Genomic DNA, 14,441 nt, shown 5'->3' with positions numbered 1-14,441 from the left:
GACGGTGGAGTAGAGGTGACAAATCTGGACGAGTGGTTAAGGACGAAAGGAAGATGGCGCAACGACGGTGGTGGTAGTGGCGATGAAAGAGGGAGCAATGATGGAGAGAAGAGGAGAATGGATCCTTTTTTTTTTTTTTCAATTGTTTTGGTAAAGTGTGATATTTCATTTTATATTTTTTAAGTGAGACTAAAAAAAATATGTGAGAGAAGTTATTAAATAATAAAAGATCATACTTTATTAAATAATTGAAAAAATTTTGAGATGATCCATTTAAATAAGAAGAACCATGGTAAAAAGAAAAAGGAAGAGAGAAGAGACTAACACTTTGTTTGGGGGTGGAAAGAAATAGGAAGGAGAGAAATTGAGTGAAAAGAAATAGAAAGGAAAGAAATTGAAGTGAAATTTAATTTCTATGGGTGTGTTTGGATGGAAGAAAAATATAATAGAAAGATATTGAAAGATAAATAATTTATGTTGTTTGTTTGGAAAGGAAAATGGAGAGAAAAATGAATTAAGTTATATAATGACAATATTATCCTCCATATTATATAATCACGTTATTATGTATACAATTATATAAATATTCATAAATGTGATTAAATAATAACAACAAAATTTAATTATATTTATAATATAACAAGTTAGGAATATAAATTTTATATAATAATAATAATAATAATAATAATAATAATAATAATAATAATAATAATAATAATAATAATAATAAGTTAGCGTGATCTAATTAGATAAAATATAAATTTTATTTTTGTTTACTACTCTCTCAATACATAAACTCATAAAAAAAGTCTTACATGATCAAGTCATTACATATGAAACTAACAAACTTAATACAGGGACCTCTTTGATCAAGTCATTACTAATAGCATAGACTTTTTTGACTAACTCATTATTAATAGCATAGTTAACAATAGTTATAGTTATGAAAGTCACAAAATACAAAGACATGAGGTATTATCATTATAAGCCTTAATTAAGTCATAGATATGTTACCCACAAAATATGAAGATACTTGTACCTATCTTGATCTTAAAGTTATATTTGTGCCAGTCTCAAAATATTAGCCACATTACTAGGACTATTGTTCCTAGAGTGCACCTGCTTCTTTCATCAATTCATATAATGTGGCAAGACGTACGTCAACTGAAACACCAAAAAATTTCCTCTTAGCTCTATCTTCTCTGCATAAAAAGCGGTAACACCTCATGCGCAATTCTAGCATCACCCCTAAATTCTCTAACTCAGTCCACACGTTATTTTCAGAGTAAATGCGAGGCCTACTTTGCTCAAGAATTTCAGCTATTCGCACTTGTTGTTTAGCAATTTGAACTTGCTCCTTAACTACCTGCACTTGTTCTTCAGCTGTTAACACTTGCTTTTCAGTAATATTAATTGATCTCTCATAAAAATGATTCCCATCTTTCATCATGTCAGTCAATGCTTGAATGCCTTTACTCATTGTTTCCATTTCTGATTCTAATTTATCACTCATGGTTGTTTTGCGTTTAGTACCTCTTGATAATGTTCCTTGAGAGCCAGTTGATTGGTTAGATAAACCAATTTCAGGACTATGACCCATTGTAAAACTAGTAGCATGAGGAGTAATTGGATCCTCATTCCACTCCTCTTCCATATTTAAGAAACTATCATCATCATTCATGTTAATTATTTCTTTATTCTTCTCCCACCTTTTCACTTTTTCTTTGGCACTTTCAGCATATTTTCCTGTTGCCCTGTGTGTACCATATATCTCAAATAGTTTATCATAGTGTTTGATTGGAGTACGCATCCATTTTTTCACTTTTGGTTTTGCCTAGATCAAATAGAAGAATATTTATTATGACTGTGCCTATATGTAAATATATATTATTGAGATACTTCTTCAATAATTACTAGTGACATTTAATACCAAAAAAGAGAGTAAATGCATAAAGTATACCTTAATCAATTCTTCCCAAACTTCAGCTTCAGCTTCAAACATCTTTGTAATTAGATTCCAGGAAAATCCACTAAGCCCATGAAAATTATCATAACAAACTCCAAAATGATCCTTTAAAGTCTTGAGTCTATTCTTAAGATTCTCTTTGCGGATGTGGTTACCATAGATAGATCTCAAAAGTAAAAGTATGTTGTCATATGCCATTGTAGTAAATGTGTCATCCACTCTATTACCTTTGCGACATTCTTCAATCAAAGCATCAATGAAGGTTGTATCCATTTCGTCGGTCCATCTTAGGGTATCCCGACTAGTGGCCTCACCTTGGCATGATGCTCTCTTTGCCATTAACACTTCTCAATCTACAAAACAAGTGGATAGAAATAACATCCATAATCTTAAATCAAACTATTTGTAAACTATCTTGCATACTCTTTTAAGTGATACCTTACACTTCGATATGGGGTAATTAATCCATGCTTCAGCATAAATCCAGCATCCCCAAGGTAAAATTTTCCTACAGAATCCATAATTAAAAATGATTAATTTAGTATAAACACACAAACTACTAATCTTTACCTACTAATAAGACAATATAGTTTTATGTACATGCTAACATCGTGGAAGTTTAAGATTATCATCCCTCGATAATGCATTCTTAAGAACTTTTGAGTCAGATGTTGTTCCTTCCCAACCTGTTAATACATAAGTGAACTTCATATCAAAATCACATGCAGCTAATACATTCTGTGTCGGCCAGTCTTTTCTCCCTCGAAATTTAGGTTGATCCGCTATGGGTACTTTGACACGAAAATGTGTTCCATCTATAGCTCCAATACAGTCCTAAATAATAGTCAATTATTTAATAAAGTAACATGAAATTGTATATATCAATCAAAATTATTTATTCATGTAATTGTACATGTCCATACCTTGAAATAAGGATAAAATCTATGATTGTGAAGGATCGTCGGAGAAATAATGGATGCAGATGGTTGTCGAAGAAATTCATCTTCTAGTAAAATAATTGCCCATAACACAGCATGAAAGTGGCGGTTAACAGTTTCTCTAGACCGGTGGTAAAAAAAAAACGGTTCTAGTTTTCACATTATGAGCTATTATATACAAGAACCTAGCAACTTGCTCCTCTACTGTAACATGTTTTGTATCCCTCACTTGACGTGTTGCTCTTAATTTCTCACACAATTGAAGAATGCATCAGGGCCCATGCGTAGGATGTCACGACACCTATGAGTTTCTCTTAACTGTTGCATTAAAGTAGCTCGAATTTGTTCTCACCCAACCAATTTATGGGAGATGGATTTGTCAACCCCCGTAGACATAAATCTCAATAAATATAACATGTGCACGATGTAACATGTAACGATCCAACTCCCAGTATGCCATGGTCATACAAGAAGCTAAGTGTTACTAACGTATCCTTCCTAATTATTACTTATTATTTAATATATGAGCCTGTTCCTTATTAGAGCGATGCCAATTTTACGAGTAACTTTTTTTTTTGTTTGCGGATGGTCAGGTAAAATAAACAAGCATACATTGAGAGTAATAGAAAAGCGGTATAAAGAAACATAGAAATACAGCTGATAATATACATCATGTACACTATAACAAAACATGTAGCGTTTACACAAGATCAAGTCAGTTTACATCCTCGTCATCCTACGTAGCTAATATTTACACGACACTCCCAGGGCCTGGCCCATACAAAAATCCACTAAGCTGGAGCCCAGGCTAGCCTAACCACTATATAGCTCCTAGCTCTCGAGTGTACTAACACAAGTGAGAGACTAACTATCAGATAATGTCAGACTAGAGTGTCATCAAAAGAATGCCCCTTCCACAGTCAAACTATATCTACACGTGGCCGTTCGGAGAATCGCCGTGAGGCTCGTCCATCTCCTCATCCTGCTCTATCTCTATCTCAGGATCCTCCTCCTCCTCATCGTCCGCAACTACAGCTATACCCTCAGATCCACCAGAAACACTGCTGTCACTATGTACAAAACCATTCGCGAGCACAGGTCCGTTTGCGTTTATAGGAGCCACTCCACCGTCCGGTAGTGCCGGCTCATCAGGCTGTGGCAAGTCGGGGATCGGCTCAGGGGGAAAATCCCACTCTGGTGGTATCACAGGTACGTAGTCACCAGTTAACTCAGGCTCATCAGGAATGATAGGCTCAAGTACCGCCTCATTCAAAGGTTGAGCTGGTATAGGGTGCTCAGGATCATCAGGAAAAGGATGTCCAGGTGCGTCAGGATGTAACCAGGATAAGGGAAAGTCGTAAGGAGCATCAGGGTCAAAATGCGGGCTAGACAGAGGATGTTGAAAAGCTCGATTAGGTAACGCATATCGTCTAATACGAGGCTCCAATCCCATGATGAAGTAACTGTGATGTACCGGATCCTCGTAGATGTAAGGGTCCTCAAACTCATAGAAGATCACGCCCGTCTCCATCTGAGGGGGAGGAAAGGAGAGAAGGGGTAAGAACTGGGGAGTTCTTAGTAGGGTCGGGGTTGTTAGTTACGTTCATTTATTCGTTTTCGATTAGCAGATGGATAATAGAATACAGTAATGTAGTAAACATAGGTTAAAAATAGATAGAAAAACAACGAACAGAACACAAAAAGAAGAATACAAGAAGATAAAGCATAGACATAGCACTCGAACAAACAAACATAAAGAAATAGATCACACACAAGAAAGAATGCAACAGAGAATGATGCGCAGACAAGAATGATGCATGTCTAGCCCTAGTACAGGCCATGAATTCATGTGTCGGTTGGCTGCCCGCAGTCCCGACATTTATCCGGTCACGAGTAATCCCGATTTCCCGAATACGATTTTTCGTTCTTAAATAAATGCGCATATAATAATAGCCGCTCATTTGAGACAGCCTCTGCATACTGCAGGAAAATATATATATATATATATATATATATATATATATATACTCTGCTCTGCTCTGGGGAGGCAGAAAATAGCTGTAGGTGACTTAGTTTCCCTATAGAAGCTCTGGGTTGCATTAAGCAACTAATATATATTAAATATAACTCTGGGTTGCATCAAGCAACTAATATATATATATATATATATATATATATATATATATATATATATATATATATATATATATATATATATATATATATAGCTCTGGGTTGCATCAAGCAACTTATATATATAAATATCTCTTTATTATATTACTCTTCTCTTTATATCTCTTTACTCTGTTCTGGTTTCTCTTTTCTCTGTATCTCTTTACTCTGTTTTAATTACTCTGTTCTCTGTATCTCTTTTCTCTTCTCTGATTACTCTTTTCATCTGTATCTATATTACTCTTTTTCTCTTTATCTCTTTACTTTACTCTGGTTACTCTGTTTTCTGTGTTTCTCTACTCTGCTCTGATTTCTCTGTTTAACGTATGTATTTAAAGCTTATGTAAATTTCGGTATGAGCAGTTAGCCTATCCCAAGTATAGGTTCATTAAGTCTATACTGAAACAGTTTAACTTTTCATATAATACCTAACCCTATTCGCAATTCCAGGACTAACTATGTTGCCCTAGTTCGTTCACTAGTCTCTGTCTGTTTTTCTGTCATTAAAACTTTACAGACTTTTCTTCGATTTTTATCTTTTCTTCAACTTTTTATCTTTTATTTATCTTTGCCTCACTAATATGTTTTTACCACTCCCTAAGTGTTTTATGAAGGTAATTATGAGATTCTGCGCTTAAAGTTGTCTTTCTAAAGCTTTTACAGAAAACTGCATTTTCCGTATTATTTTATTATTTTTATTAAAATATTATTTTTAATTAAATATTATTATTTAATATTTTATTATTTTTTATTATTTTATCATTAAATTTTCGAAAATTAACTTACTTTGACTTTTAACCTTTAAAATTCACTTTTTACCACCCGTAACTTTTAATATTTCTACTTTTACCACCCTAACTTTCAGAAATTACCAAACAACCCCTTAAACACCAAAAATTTTACTTCCTTGCTCTTTTTAAGATCTAAGGCCTGTTCTTCATTGTTCTTCATCACACTCAAAGTGTTCTTCATGTTCTTCATAAATTCTTCAAATTCTTTCTCTGTTTTTACCCGTTTTTCAGTCTTTTCGGCAACCGATTTTTACTATAATTCATAATAAATTAGCAGCCACTAATACCCCATCTTTTCTACATGATTTTAACACAAATTGAACCTCAATTTAAGCTTAGGGTTTCGTTTTTTCAGCTGCCCAAGAACATGAACTTTAAAGCTTGAATTTCATCAAATTTCATCAAAATTTCACCAAATTTTCACCAATAATCAATCATATATGCAACCAATTTTCAGCACAGCCAATTTATACAACATTCACACAACTCAAACACAAATAATCAAGATTAATTTCGTGACACCCTACCTGGTTTTGCTGCTCCTAATTCAATCAAACTTTCAGGTGGTCCTTAAGCACTTTTTCCTCCTAAATCACATCAAGAAAACACATATTTAACCATATTTCCTTGAAACCGAATCAAAAGAGAGATGGTGCAGCCAACTCACCTTGATTCCAGCCTTGATAAGTCATATGATCATGTAGAGAAAGAAGAGAGGATCATTTTGGTCGGATTGGAATTTTGATTTGAGTTTTAGTTCAGCAGAAATCAAGCTTTGAAGATTTGGAACTAAGAACTTTTCTCTCTTTTTCTCTCTACCTATTTTCGGCCACAAAGTGAAAATGAGCCAGCCTTGGGGGGTTTTGGGGGTGTAGGGTGAGTTGTGATTGGTTGGCTTGGAGGTGGATTAAAATAATATTAAAATATCTCAGGTGTATAACTACTAAAACTAGATGTATCGGAACACTTGCAAAAACATCTCTAAAAATTATTTTCTGAGCTACTAGCATAAATGACACTAGTAACATATTTATTATGAGAATAAAACATGAATAATGAGGCCTTAGCATTGCTAAAGTCATCAGAGAGTGCTGGTGCTAAGCTGCACCAGTAAATTGTGAACCCGGTTAAACCGGTTTTCTGTTTTTAACTAAAACTGATCAGGTAACCTTATAATATCATTCGAGAAGCTTCTAATACTAATATAATGATAATATCATCCTATTATCTCTCTTCTCTCATAAAACGGGTCCGGTTTGTCAAACTAAGACTATTTACGAAAAATCGAATCAAAACTCCTAACCGATACGGTTCAAAAACTAGGTTCTTCGCGACCACGTTATCGAGCTTGTCTCGGAAAAGGTTCTAACTTAAAGATGACATAATGACAATGAGGATTGAGATACTCGATGATATATCAAAGGTTTTCCCCTTACTGATCTTCCGGAGAAATTCATACTTTCAAAAAAGATCTCGCGTACTCGAAAATCGGGGTTGTTACATTCTACCCTCCTAACAGAAAATTTTGCCCTCAAAATTTCAGTTACCTGAGAATAGATGCGGGTAATCAGATTTCATCTTATCTTCCAGTTCCAAAGTGTGCTCTTCTTCTCCTCTTTGTCCCCAAGCTACTTTGACTAAGCGAACAGTCTTGCCTCTCAGCTACTTATCACTTCTTTCTACGATCTGAACTGGTGATGCTTGATATGTCAAATCGTTTCGTAACTGTACTGTCTCTGGTTGTAAAATGTGACTCGCGTCAGGAATATATTTCTTAAGTTGCGAGACATGAAAAACATCATGAAGGTTTGACAGATATGGAGGAAGGGCTACTTGATAAGCTACTAGACCGACTCTTTTAAGTATTTGGAAAGGTCCTATGTATTGAGGGTTAAGCTTTTTAGTCTTAATGGCTCTACCTATTCCAGTAGTCGGGGTTACTTTAAGAAAAATATGGTCTCCCTCACTAAACTCTAAGGGTCTACATCTATTATCGGCATAGCTCTTTTGACGGCTCTGTGCTGTCTGGATCTTCTGGCGGATCCCCTTTATCTCCTCAGTAGTTTCTTGCTCTAAGTCTGGACCTAAGACACTAGCTTCTCCGTCGTCATTCCAACACAATGGTGTCTGACATCTCCTTCCGTAGAGAGCTTCATATGGTGCCATCCCGATACTTTGTTGGTAACTGTTGTTGTAGACGAACTCGACCAATGGCAAATACCTATCCCAACTGCCTTGGTTATCCATCACACAAGATCTTAGCATGTCTTCCAATGTCTGTATTGTCCGCTCTGATTGTCCGTCTGTCTGAGGATGGTATGCTGTACTCATATGCAATTCTGTTCCCAATGCTTTCTGGAAAGCTCCCCAGAATCTGGAAGTAAACCTCGGATCTCGATCTGAAACAATTGACGAAGGTATTCCGTGCAATCGTACGATTTCTTGAATATATATCCGTGCCAGCCTTTCTAATGTATAGTCAACTCGAATCGGAAGGAAGTGCGCTAATTTTGTCAACCTGTCCACAATTACCCAAATGGCATCGTGTCCTGTTGAGGTCCTTGGCAATCCCGTGACAAAATCCATAGTGATCTGCTCCCATTTCCATTGTGGTATTTCTAAGGGTTGCAGGGTTCCTGACAGTTTCTGGTGTTCCACCTTCACCTTCTGGCAGGTTAAACATTTTGAGACATAATCAGCTACCTCTTTCTTCAAGGCCGGCCACCAGAACATTTGTTTCAAATCCTAATACATCTTTGTTACTCCAGGATGCATAGAAAATCTACTTTGATGAGCTTCTGCAATAATACTTTGCCGCAAATCTCCAGAGCTAGGCACACAAATTCTGTTCTTCTATCTCCAGAGGCTGCTACGATCTAGTCTTACAGCTTCTGGTTCCTCTACTTTCATCCGTCTCAGCATCGTCATCATTTCTGAATCCTGTACTTGTGCTTGCTGAATCCTAATCTTAAAATCTGGTGTTATATGCAATTGAGCCAAACGGACTACACTTGACGTCTCAGTCATAGCCAACTTAAGGTCCTCAAATTCCGCAAGTAACTTTTCTTCCTTTATCATCATCCAAGAGATATTCAAATTCTTCCTGCTCAAAGCGTCTGCCACCACGTTCACTTTTCCTGGGTGATAACTTAACTTAAAATCATAGTCCTTCAGGAACTCCATCCACCTTCGCTGTCGCATATTAAGATCCTTCTGGTAAAAAATATACTTTAAACTTTTGTGGTCAGAGAAAACTTCTAGTTGAGCGCCATACAAATAGTGTCTCCAGATCTTCAGAGCAAACACTACTGCAGCCAACTCCAAGTCATGCGTCGGATAATTTCGTTCATGTGGTCTCAGCTGCCGGGAAGCATAAGCCACCACATTTTTGTCTTGTATTAGCACACATCCAAGTCCTTTATGAGAAGCGTCACAGTATACTTCAAAAGGTTTCTGCGGGCCGGGTAGTACTAATACAGGTGCAGTTGTTAACTTCTCCTTAAGCATCTTGAAACTTCTATTACACTCAGCCGTCCAAACGAACGGAACTTCCTTTCGTGTAAGGTAAGTCAAAGGTAAGGCTATCTGTGAAAATTCTTTGATGAACCTCCGGTAATATCCATCATGTCCGAGAAAACTCCGAACTTCTGTAACGGTCGTAGGTGGTTCCCATTGCACTACTGCTTCAATTTTTGAAGCACTGCAATTCCTCCCTGTGATATAACATGTCCCAAAAATGCCACCTTCTCTGTCCAGAACTCGCACTTTGATAGTTTAGCATATAACTTCCGAGTCTTTAGTATCTGCAATACAGTCCTTAGATGCTCTTCATGCTCTCTTTCTGTCTTCGAATAGATGAGAATATCGTCTATGAAAACTACTACGAACTGATCAAGGTACGGACGGAAAATACGATTCATGTAATCCATGAAAATCGCAGGAGCATTAGTTAGTCCAAACGACATAACCGTATACTCATAGTGACCATATCGAGTTCTAAATGCAGTCTTCGGTATATCTGACTCTTTCACTCGAATCTGGTGATAGCCCGATCGTAAATCAATCTTCTAAAATACAGTTGCACCTTTTAACTGATCCATCAAATCATCTATTCGTGGAAGTGGGTACTTGTTCTTGATAGTGACTTTATTTAACTGTCGGTAATCTACACAAAGTCTCATTCCACCATCCTTCTTCTTTACTAGCAATACCGGAGCTCCCCAAGGTGATGCACTGGGATGAATAAATTTTTTTCCAAGTAGCTCATCCAACTGATTCTTCAACTCTGCAAGTTCCAATGGTGACATCCGGTACGGTGCTATGGAAATCGGTCTGGTTCCAGGTACAAGTTCAATGCTGAATTCTATCTCTCGCTGAGGAGGAAACTCAGGTATGTCGTCCGGGAAAACATCAGAAAATTCCTTCACCACTCGGATTTGTTCTAAGCTTAGTTCACTGTCACTCGAGCTAGCCGCTAACAGAACATACCCCTCACAATCACTCCCGTCTAATGTAACTCTTACAGAATTCAGATATAAAGTATGAGACAGAAATGGTTTAATATCTAAACTATCAGACGGAATAACAGCAGTTCTTTCATAGCAATCAAGGAAAACATGATACTTAGATAACCAATCTAACCCTAGAATAACTTCTAAATCACATAGAGGCAAACAGATTAGATCATGTATAAAAGTTCTGTTCCTAATAGTGAATGGTACTCGCAGGCACACTAAACTAGTCAAAGCATTTTGGGATGCAGGTGTATGGACAATCAGATCAAAGTTCAACTCAGAGAAATCTAGTCCCAACTCACGAGCAACAGTTAAAGAAACAAAGGAATGCGATGCACCCGAGTCATACAGTACAGTTAGAAATCGATCTTTGACAATACACTGACCTTGGATCAGGGTGTCTGATTGCATAGCATCATCAGCAGTCATGACAAACACTCGACCTTGTTGCTGGGTTCGTACTGGATTCCGAGCGAATATCTTTGGGCATTCCTTAGCAATATGTCCAGTTCCTCCACATCTATAACAATTGAATGTTCCAAACAAACACGGCTTAATACCATGATCCTTACCACATCGCTTGCATGTAGTGTTCACCTGCGCCTGTTGAGGTCGTTTACCATTATCCTACCTTGGTCTACCTCCGTTTCCACCCATAGGGCGAGCAGGGATGTTATCAGCCTGTGGGTTTCTTCGCTGTGGCACACTAGGTGTCTTGAAGTTTGTTCTTCGTGGTTGCCAATTATAGCTATTGTAGTTCCTTGGTGGAAATCCTTGACGACTTGCTTTAGAGGCACTTACCTTCTTAGCACATTCTTCCACTAACTTACACTTATTAACCAGCTCAGCAAAATTTTGTATCTCCAATGGAACTACTGAACTCATCAGATCCTCACGAAGGCCCCCTTCGAACTTCAAACACTTCCATTCTTCAAAGTCAGCAGGATTCCCTTGGCAGATCTTGGAGAAACGGCACAAGTCATCAAACTTACAGGCATATTCTGCAACAGTTGTGTTACCCTATTTCAGCTGCATAAGTTCCATCTCGTTAGCGTCACGAGCTGCCCTCGGAAAATACTTCTTATAAAATTCATCCTTAAAAGTATTCCAAGGAATATCGCCTTCATCTTGTTGCAACAGTCGCTGTATCCCCTGCCACCAATGCTCAGCTTCTCCTTCCAGCATATAAGTAGCAAACTTCACGTGTTGGCCTTCCGGAACATGCTGCGTTCGCAGTGATCGTTCGATAGCTCGAAACCAGTTGTCAGCATCAGTCACAACGAGTGTACCTTTAAACTTAGGCGGTTTAACATTCAGAAAAGTCGCAAGGGTCATAGGTCTTTTGAGATGCCCCAAGTTATTCTCATCATTTCCACTATCTTCCCCATGCTCATTCTCATTCTCGTTTCTCACTCCAAGATGATCAACAGCCCTAGCCGCTGCTACTGCAGCCTCACGCACTACCTCAGCCATAGCGTTCATGGTAGTCATAAAACATCTCCTATTCCCTCTCGTAGTTAACATTAGGAATTCCTTCCCGTACGCCTCGTCTCTGTGAACCCATCGTGGTCCTGTTCACACCAAACAATCATTATTAAGGTGATCAGTCTTAACACTTCAAGTCAAGTGTGAACACTCCCAGAATGAAAACACAGAGACAATCATGCAACACATATCACATAGATATCTTATAAGCATGAGACACACAACAGAGTATGCAATGAAGCATAGTCAGTCCACTCCCCAGGCTCTATTGGGAACGAACTGCTCTGATACCAACTTGTAACGACCCAACTCCCAGTATACCATGGTCATACAAGAAGCTAAGTGTTACTAACTTATCCTTCCTAATTATTATTTATTATTTAATATATGAGCCTGTTCCTTGCTAGAGCGATGCCAATTTTACGAGTAACTTTTTTTTTGTTTGCGGATGGTCAGGTAAAATAAACAAGCATACATTGAGAGTAATAGAAAAGCGGTATAAAGAAACATAGAAATACAGCTGATAATATACATCATGTACACTATAACAAAACATGTAGCGTTTACACAAGATCAAGTCAGTTTACATCCTCGTCATCCTACGTAGCTAATATTTACACGACACTCCCAGGGCCTGGCCCATACAAAAAGCCACTAAGCTGGCGCCCAGGCTAGCCTAACCACTATATAGCTCCTAGCTCTCGGGTGTACTAACACAAGTGAGAGACTAACTATCAGATAATGTCAGACTAGAGTGTCATCAAAAGAATGCCCCTTCCGCAGTCAAACTATATCTACACGTCGCCGTTCGGAGAATCGCCGTGAGGCTCGTCCATCTCCTCATCCTGCTCTATCTCTATCTCAGGATCCTCCTCCTCCTCATCGTCCGCAACTACAGCTATACCCTCAGATCCACCAGAAACACTGTTGTCACTATGTACAAAACCATTCGCGAGCACAGGTCCATTCGTGTTTATAGGAGCCACTCCACCGTCCGGTAGTGCCGGCTCATCAGGCTGTGGCAAGTCGGGGATCGGCTCAAGGGGAAAATCCCACTCTGGTGGTATCACAGGTACGTAGTCACCAGTTAACTCAGGCTCATCAGGAATGATAGGCTCAGGTACCGCCTCATTCAAAGGTTGAGCTGGTATAGGGTGCTCAGGATCATCAGGAAAAGGATGTCCAGGTGCGTCAGGATGTAACCAGGATAAGGGAAAGTCGTAAGGAGCATCAGGGTCAAAATGCGGGCTAGACAGAGGATGTTGAAAAGCTCGATTAGGTAACGCATATCGTCTAATACGAGGCTCTAATCCCATGATGAAGTAACTGTGATGTACCGGATCCTCATAGACGTAAGGGTCCTCGAACTCATAGAAGATCACGCCCGTCTCCATCTGAGGGGGAGGAAGGGAGAGAAGGGGTAAGAACTGGGGAGTTCTTAGTAGGGTCGGGGTTGTTAGTTACGTTCATTTATTCGTTTTCGATTAGCAGATGGATAATAGAATACAGTAATGTAGTAAACAGAGGTTAAAAATAGATAGAAAAACAACGAACAGAACACAAGCAGAAGAATACAAGAAGATAAAGCATAGACATAGCACTCGAACAAACAAACATAAAGAAATAGATCACACACAAGAAAGAATGCAACAGAGAATGATGCGCAGACAAGAATGATGCATGTCTAGCCCTAGTACAGGCCATGAGCTCATGTGTCGGTTGGCTGCCCGCAGTCCCGACATTTATCCGGTCACGAGTAATCCCGATTTCCCGAATACGATTTTCCGTTCCTAAATAAATGCGCATATAATAATAGCCGCTCATTTGAGACAGCCTCTGCTTACTGCAGGAAAATATATATATACTCTGCTCTGCTCTGGGGAAGCGAAAAATAGCTGTAGGTGACTTAGTTTCCCTACAGAAGCTCTGGGTTACATTAAGCAACTAATATATATTAAATATAACTCTGGGTTGCATCAAGCAACTAATATATATATATATATATAGCTCTGGGTTGCATCAAGCAACTTATATATATAAATATCTCTTTATTATATTACTCTTCTCTTTATATCTCTTTACTCTGTTCTGGTTTCTCTTTTCTCTGTATCTCTTTACTCTGTTTTAATTATTCTGTTCTCTGTATCTCTTTTCTCTTCTCTGATTACTCTTTTCATTTGTATCTATATTACTCTTTTTCTCTTTATCTCTTTACTTTACTATGGTTACTCTGTTTTCTGTGTTTTTCTACTCTACTCTGATTTCTCTGTTTAACGTATGTATTTAACTTTTCATAAAATACCTAACCCTATTCGCAATTCCAGGACTAACTATGTTGCCCTAGTTCGTTCACTAGTCTCTATCTGTTTTTCTGTCATTAAAACTTTACAGACTTTTCTTCGATTTTTATCTTTTCTTCAACTTTTTATCTTTTATTTATCTTTGCCTCACTAATATGTTTTTACCACTCCCTAAGTGTTTTATGAAGGTAATTATGAGATTCTGCGCTTAAAGTTGTCTTTCTAAAGCTTTTACAGAAAACTGCATTTTCCGCATTATTTTATTATTTTTATTA

General features: G+C 37.9%; 1 protein-coding gene across 1 annotated transcript; it reads right to left on the bottom strand.

Moving 5' to 3' along the window:
* Nucleotides 1–993: 993 nt before the first annotated feature.
* LOC112779139 (uncharacterized) lies at nt 994–2,476 on the bottom strand. Its single transcript, XM_025823391.2, has 3 exons — nt 2,405–2,476; nt 1,961–2,319; nt 994–1,834 (listed from the first exon to the last, which is right to left on the bottom strand). Exons 2-3 carry the CDS (start codon nt 2,303–2,305, stop codon nt 1,109–1,111), a joined length of 1,071 nt encoding a protein of 356 aa, XP_025679176.1. The 5' UTR covers nt 2,306–2,319; nt 2,405–2,476; the 3' UTR covers nt 994–1,108.
* Nucleotides 2,477–14,441: the final 11,965 nt, after the last annotated feature.

The sequence above is a fragment of the Arachis hypogaea genome, chromosome 19, assembly GCF_003086295.3.
Source record: "Arachis hypogaea cultivar Tifrunner chromosome 19, arahy.Tifrunner.gnm2.J5K5, whole genome shotgun sequence".
Classification (NCBI taxonomy): Eukaryota; Viridiplantae; Streptophyta; class Magnoliopsida; order Fabales; family Fabaceae; genus Arachis; species Arachis hypogaea.
Note: the sequence above shows the minus strand (reverse complement) of the source record. Positions and strands in the feature narration are given on the sequence as shown.

What these genes read in the sequence shown, in the direction of transcription:
- LOC112779139 (XM_025823391.2), bottom strand. Translation starts at nt 2,305, where the DNA reads ATGGCAAAGAGAGCATCATGCCAAGGTGAGGCCACTAGTCGGGATACC. An exon ending in TTTGGGAAGAATTGATTAAG is followed by an intron (nt 1,835 to 1,960) that starts GTATACTTTATG and finishes TATTTGATCTAG; the next exon opens with GCAAAACCAAAAGTGAAAAA.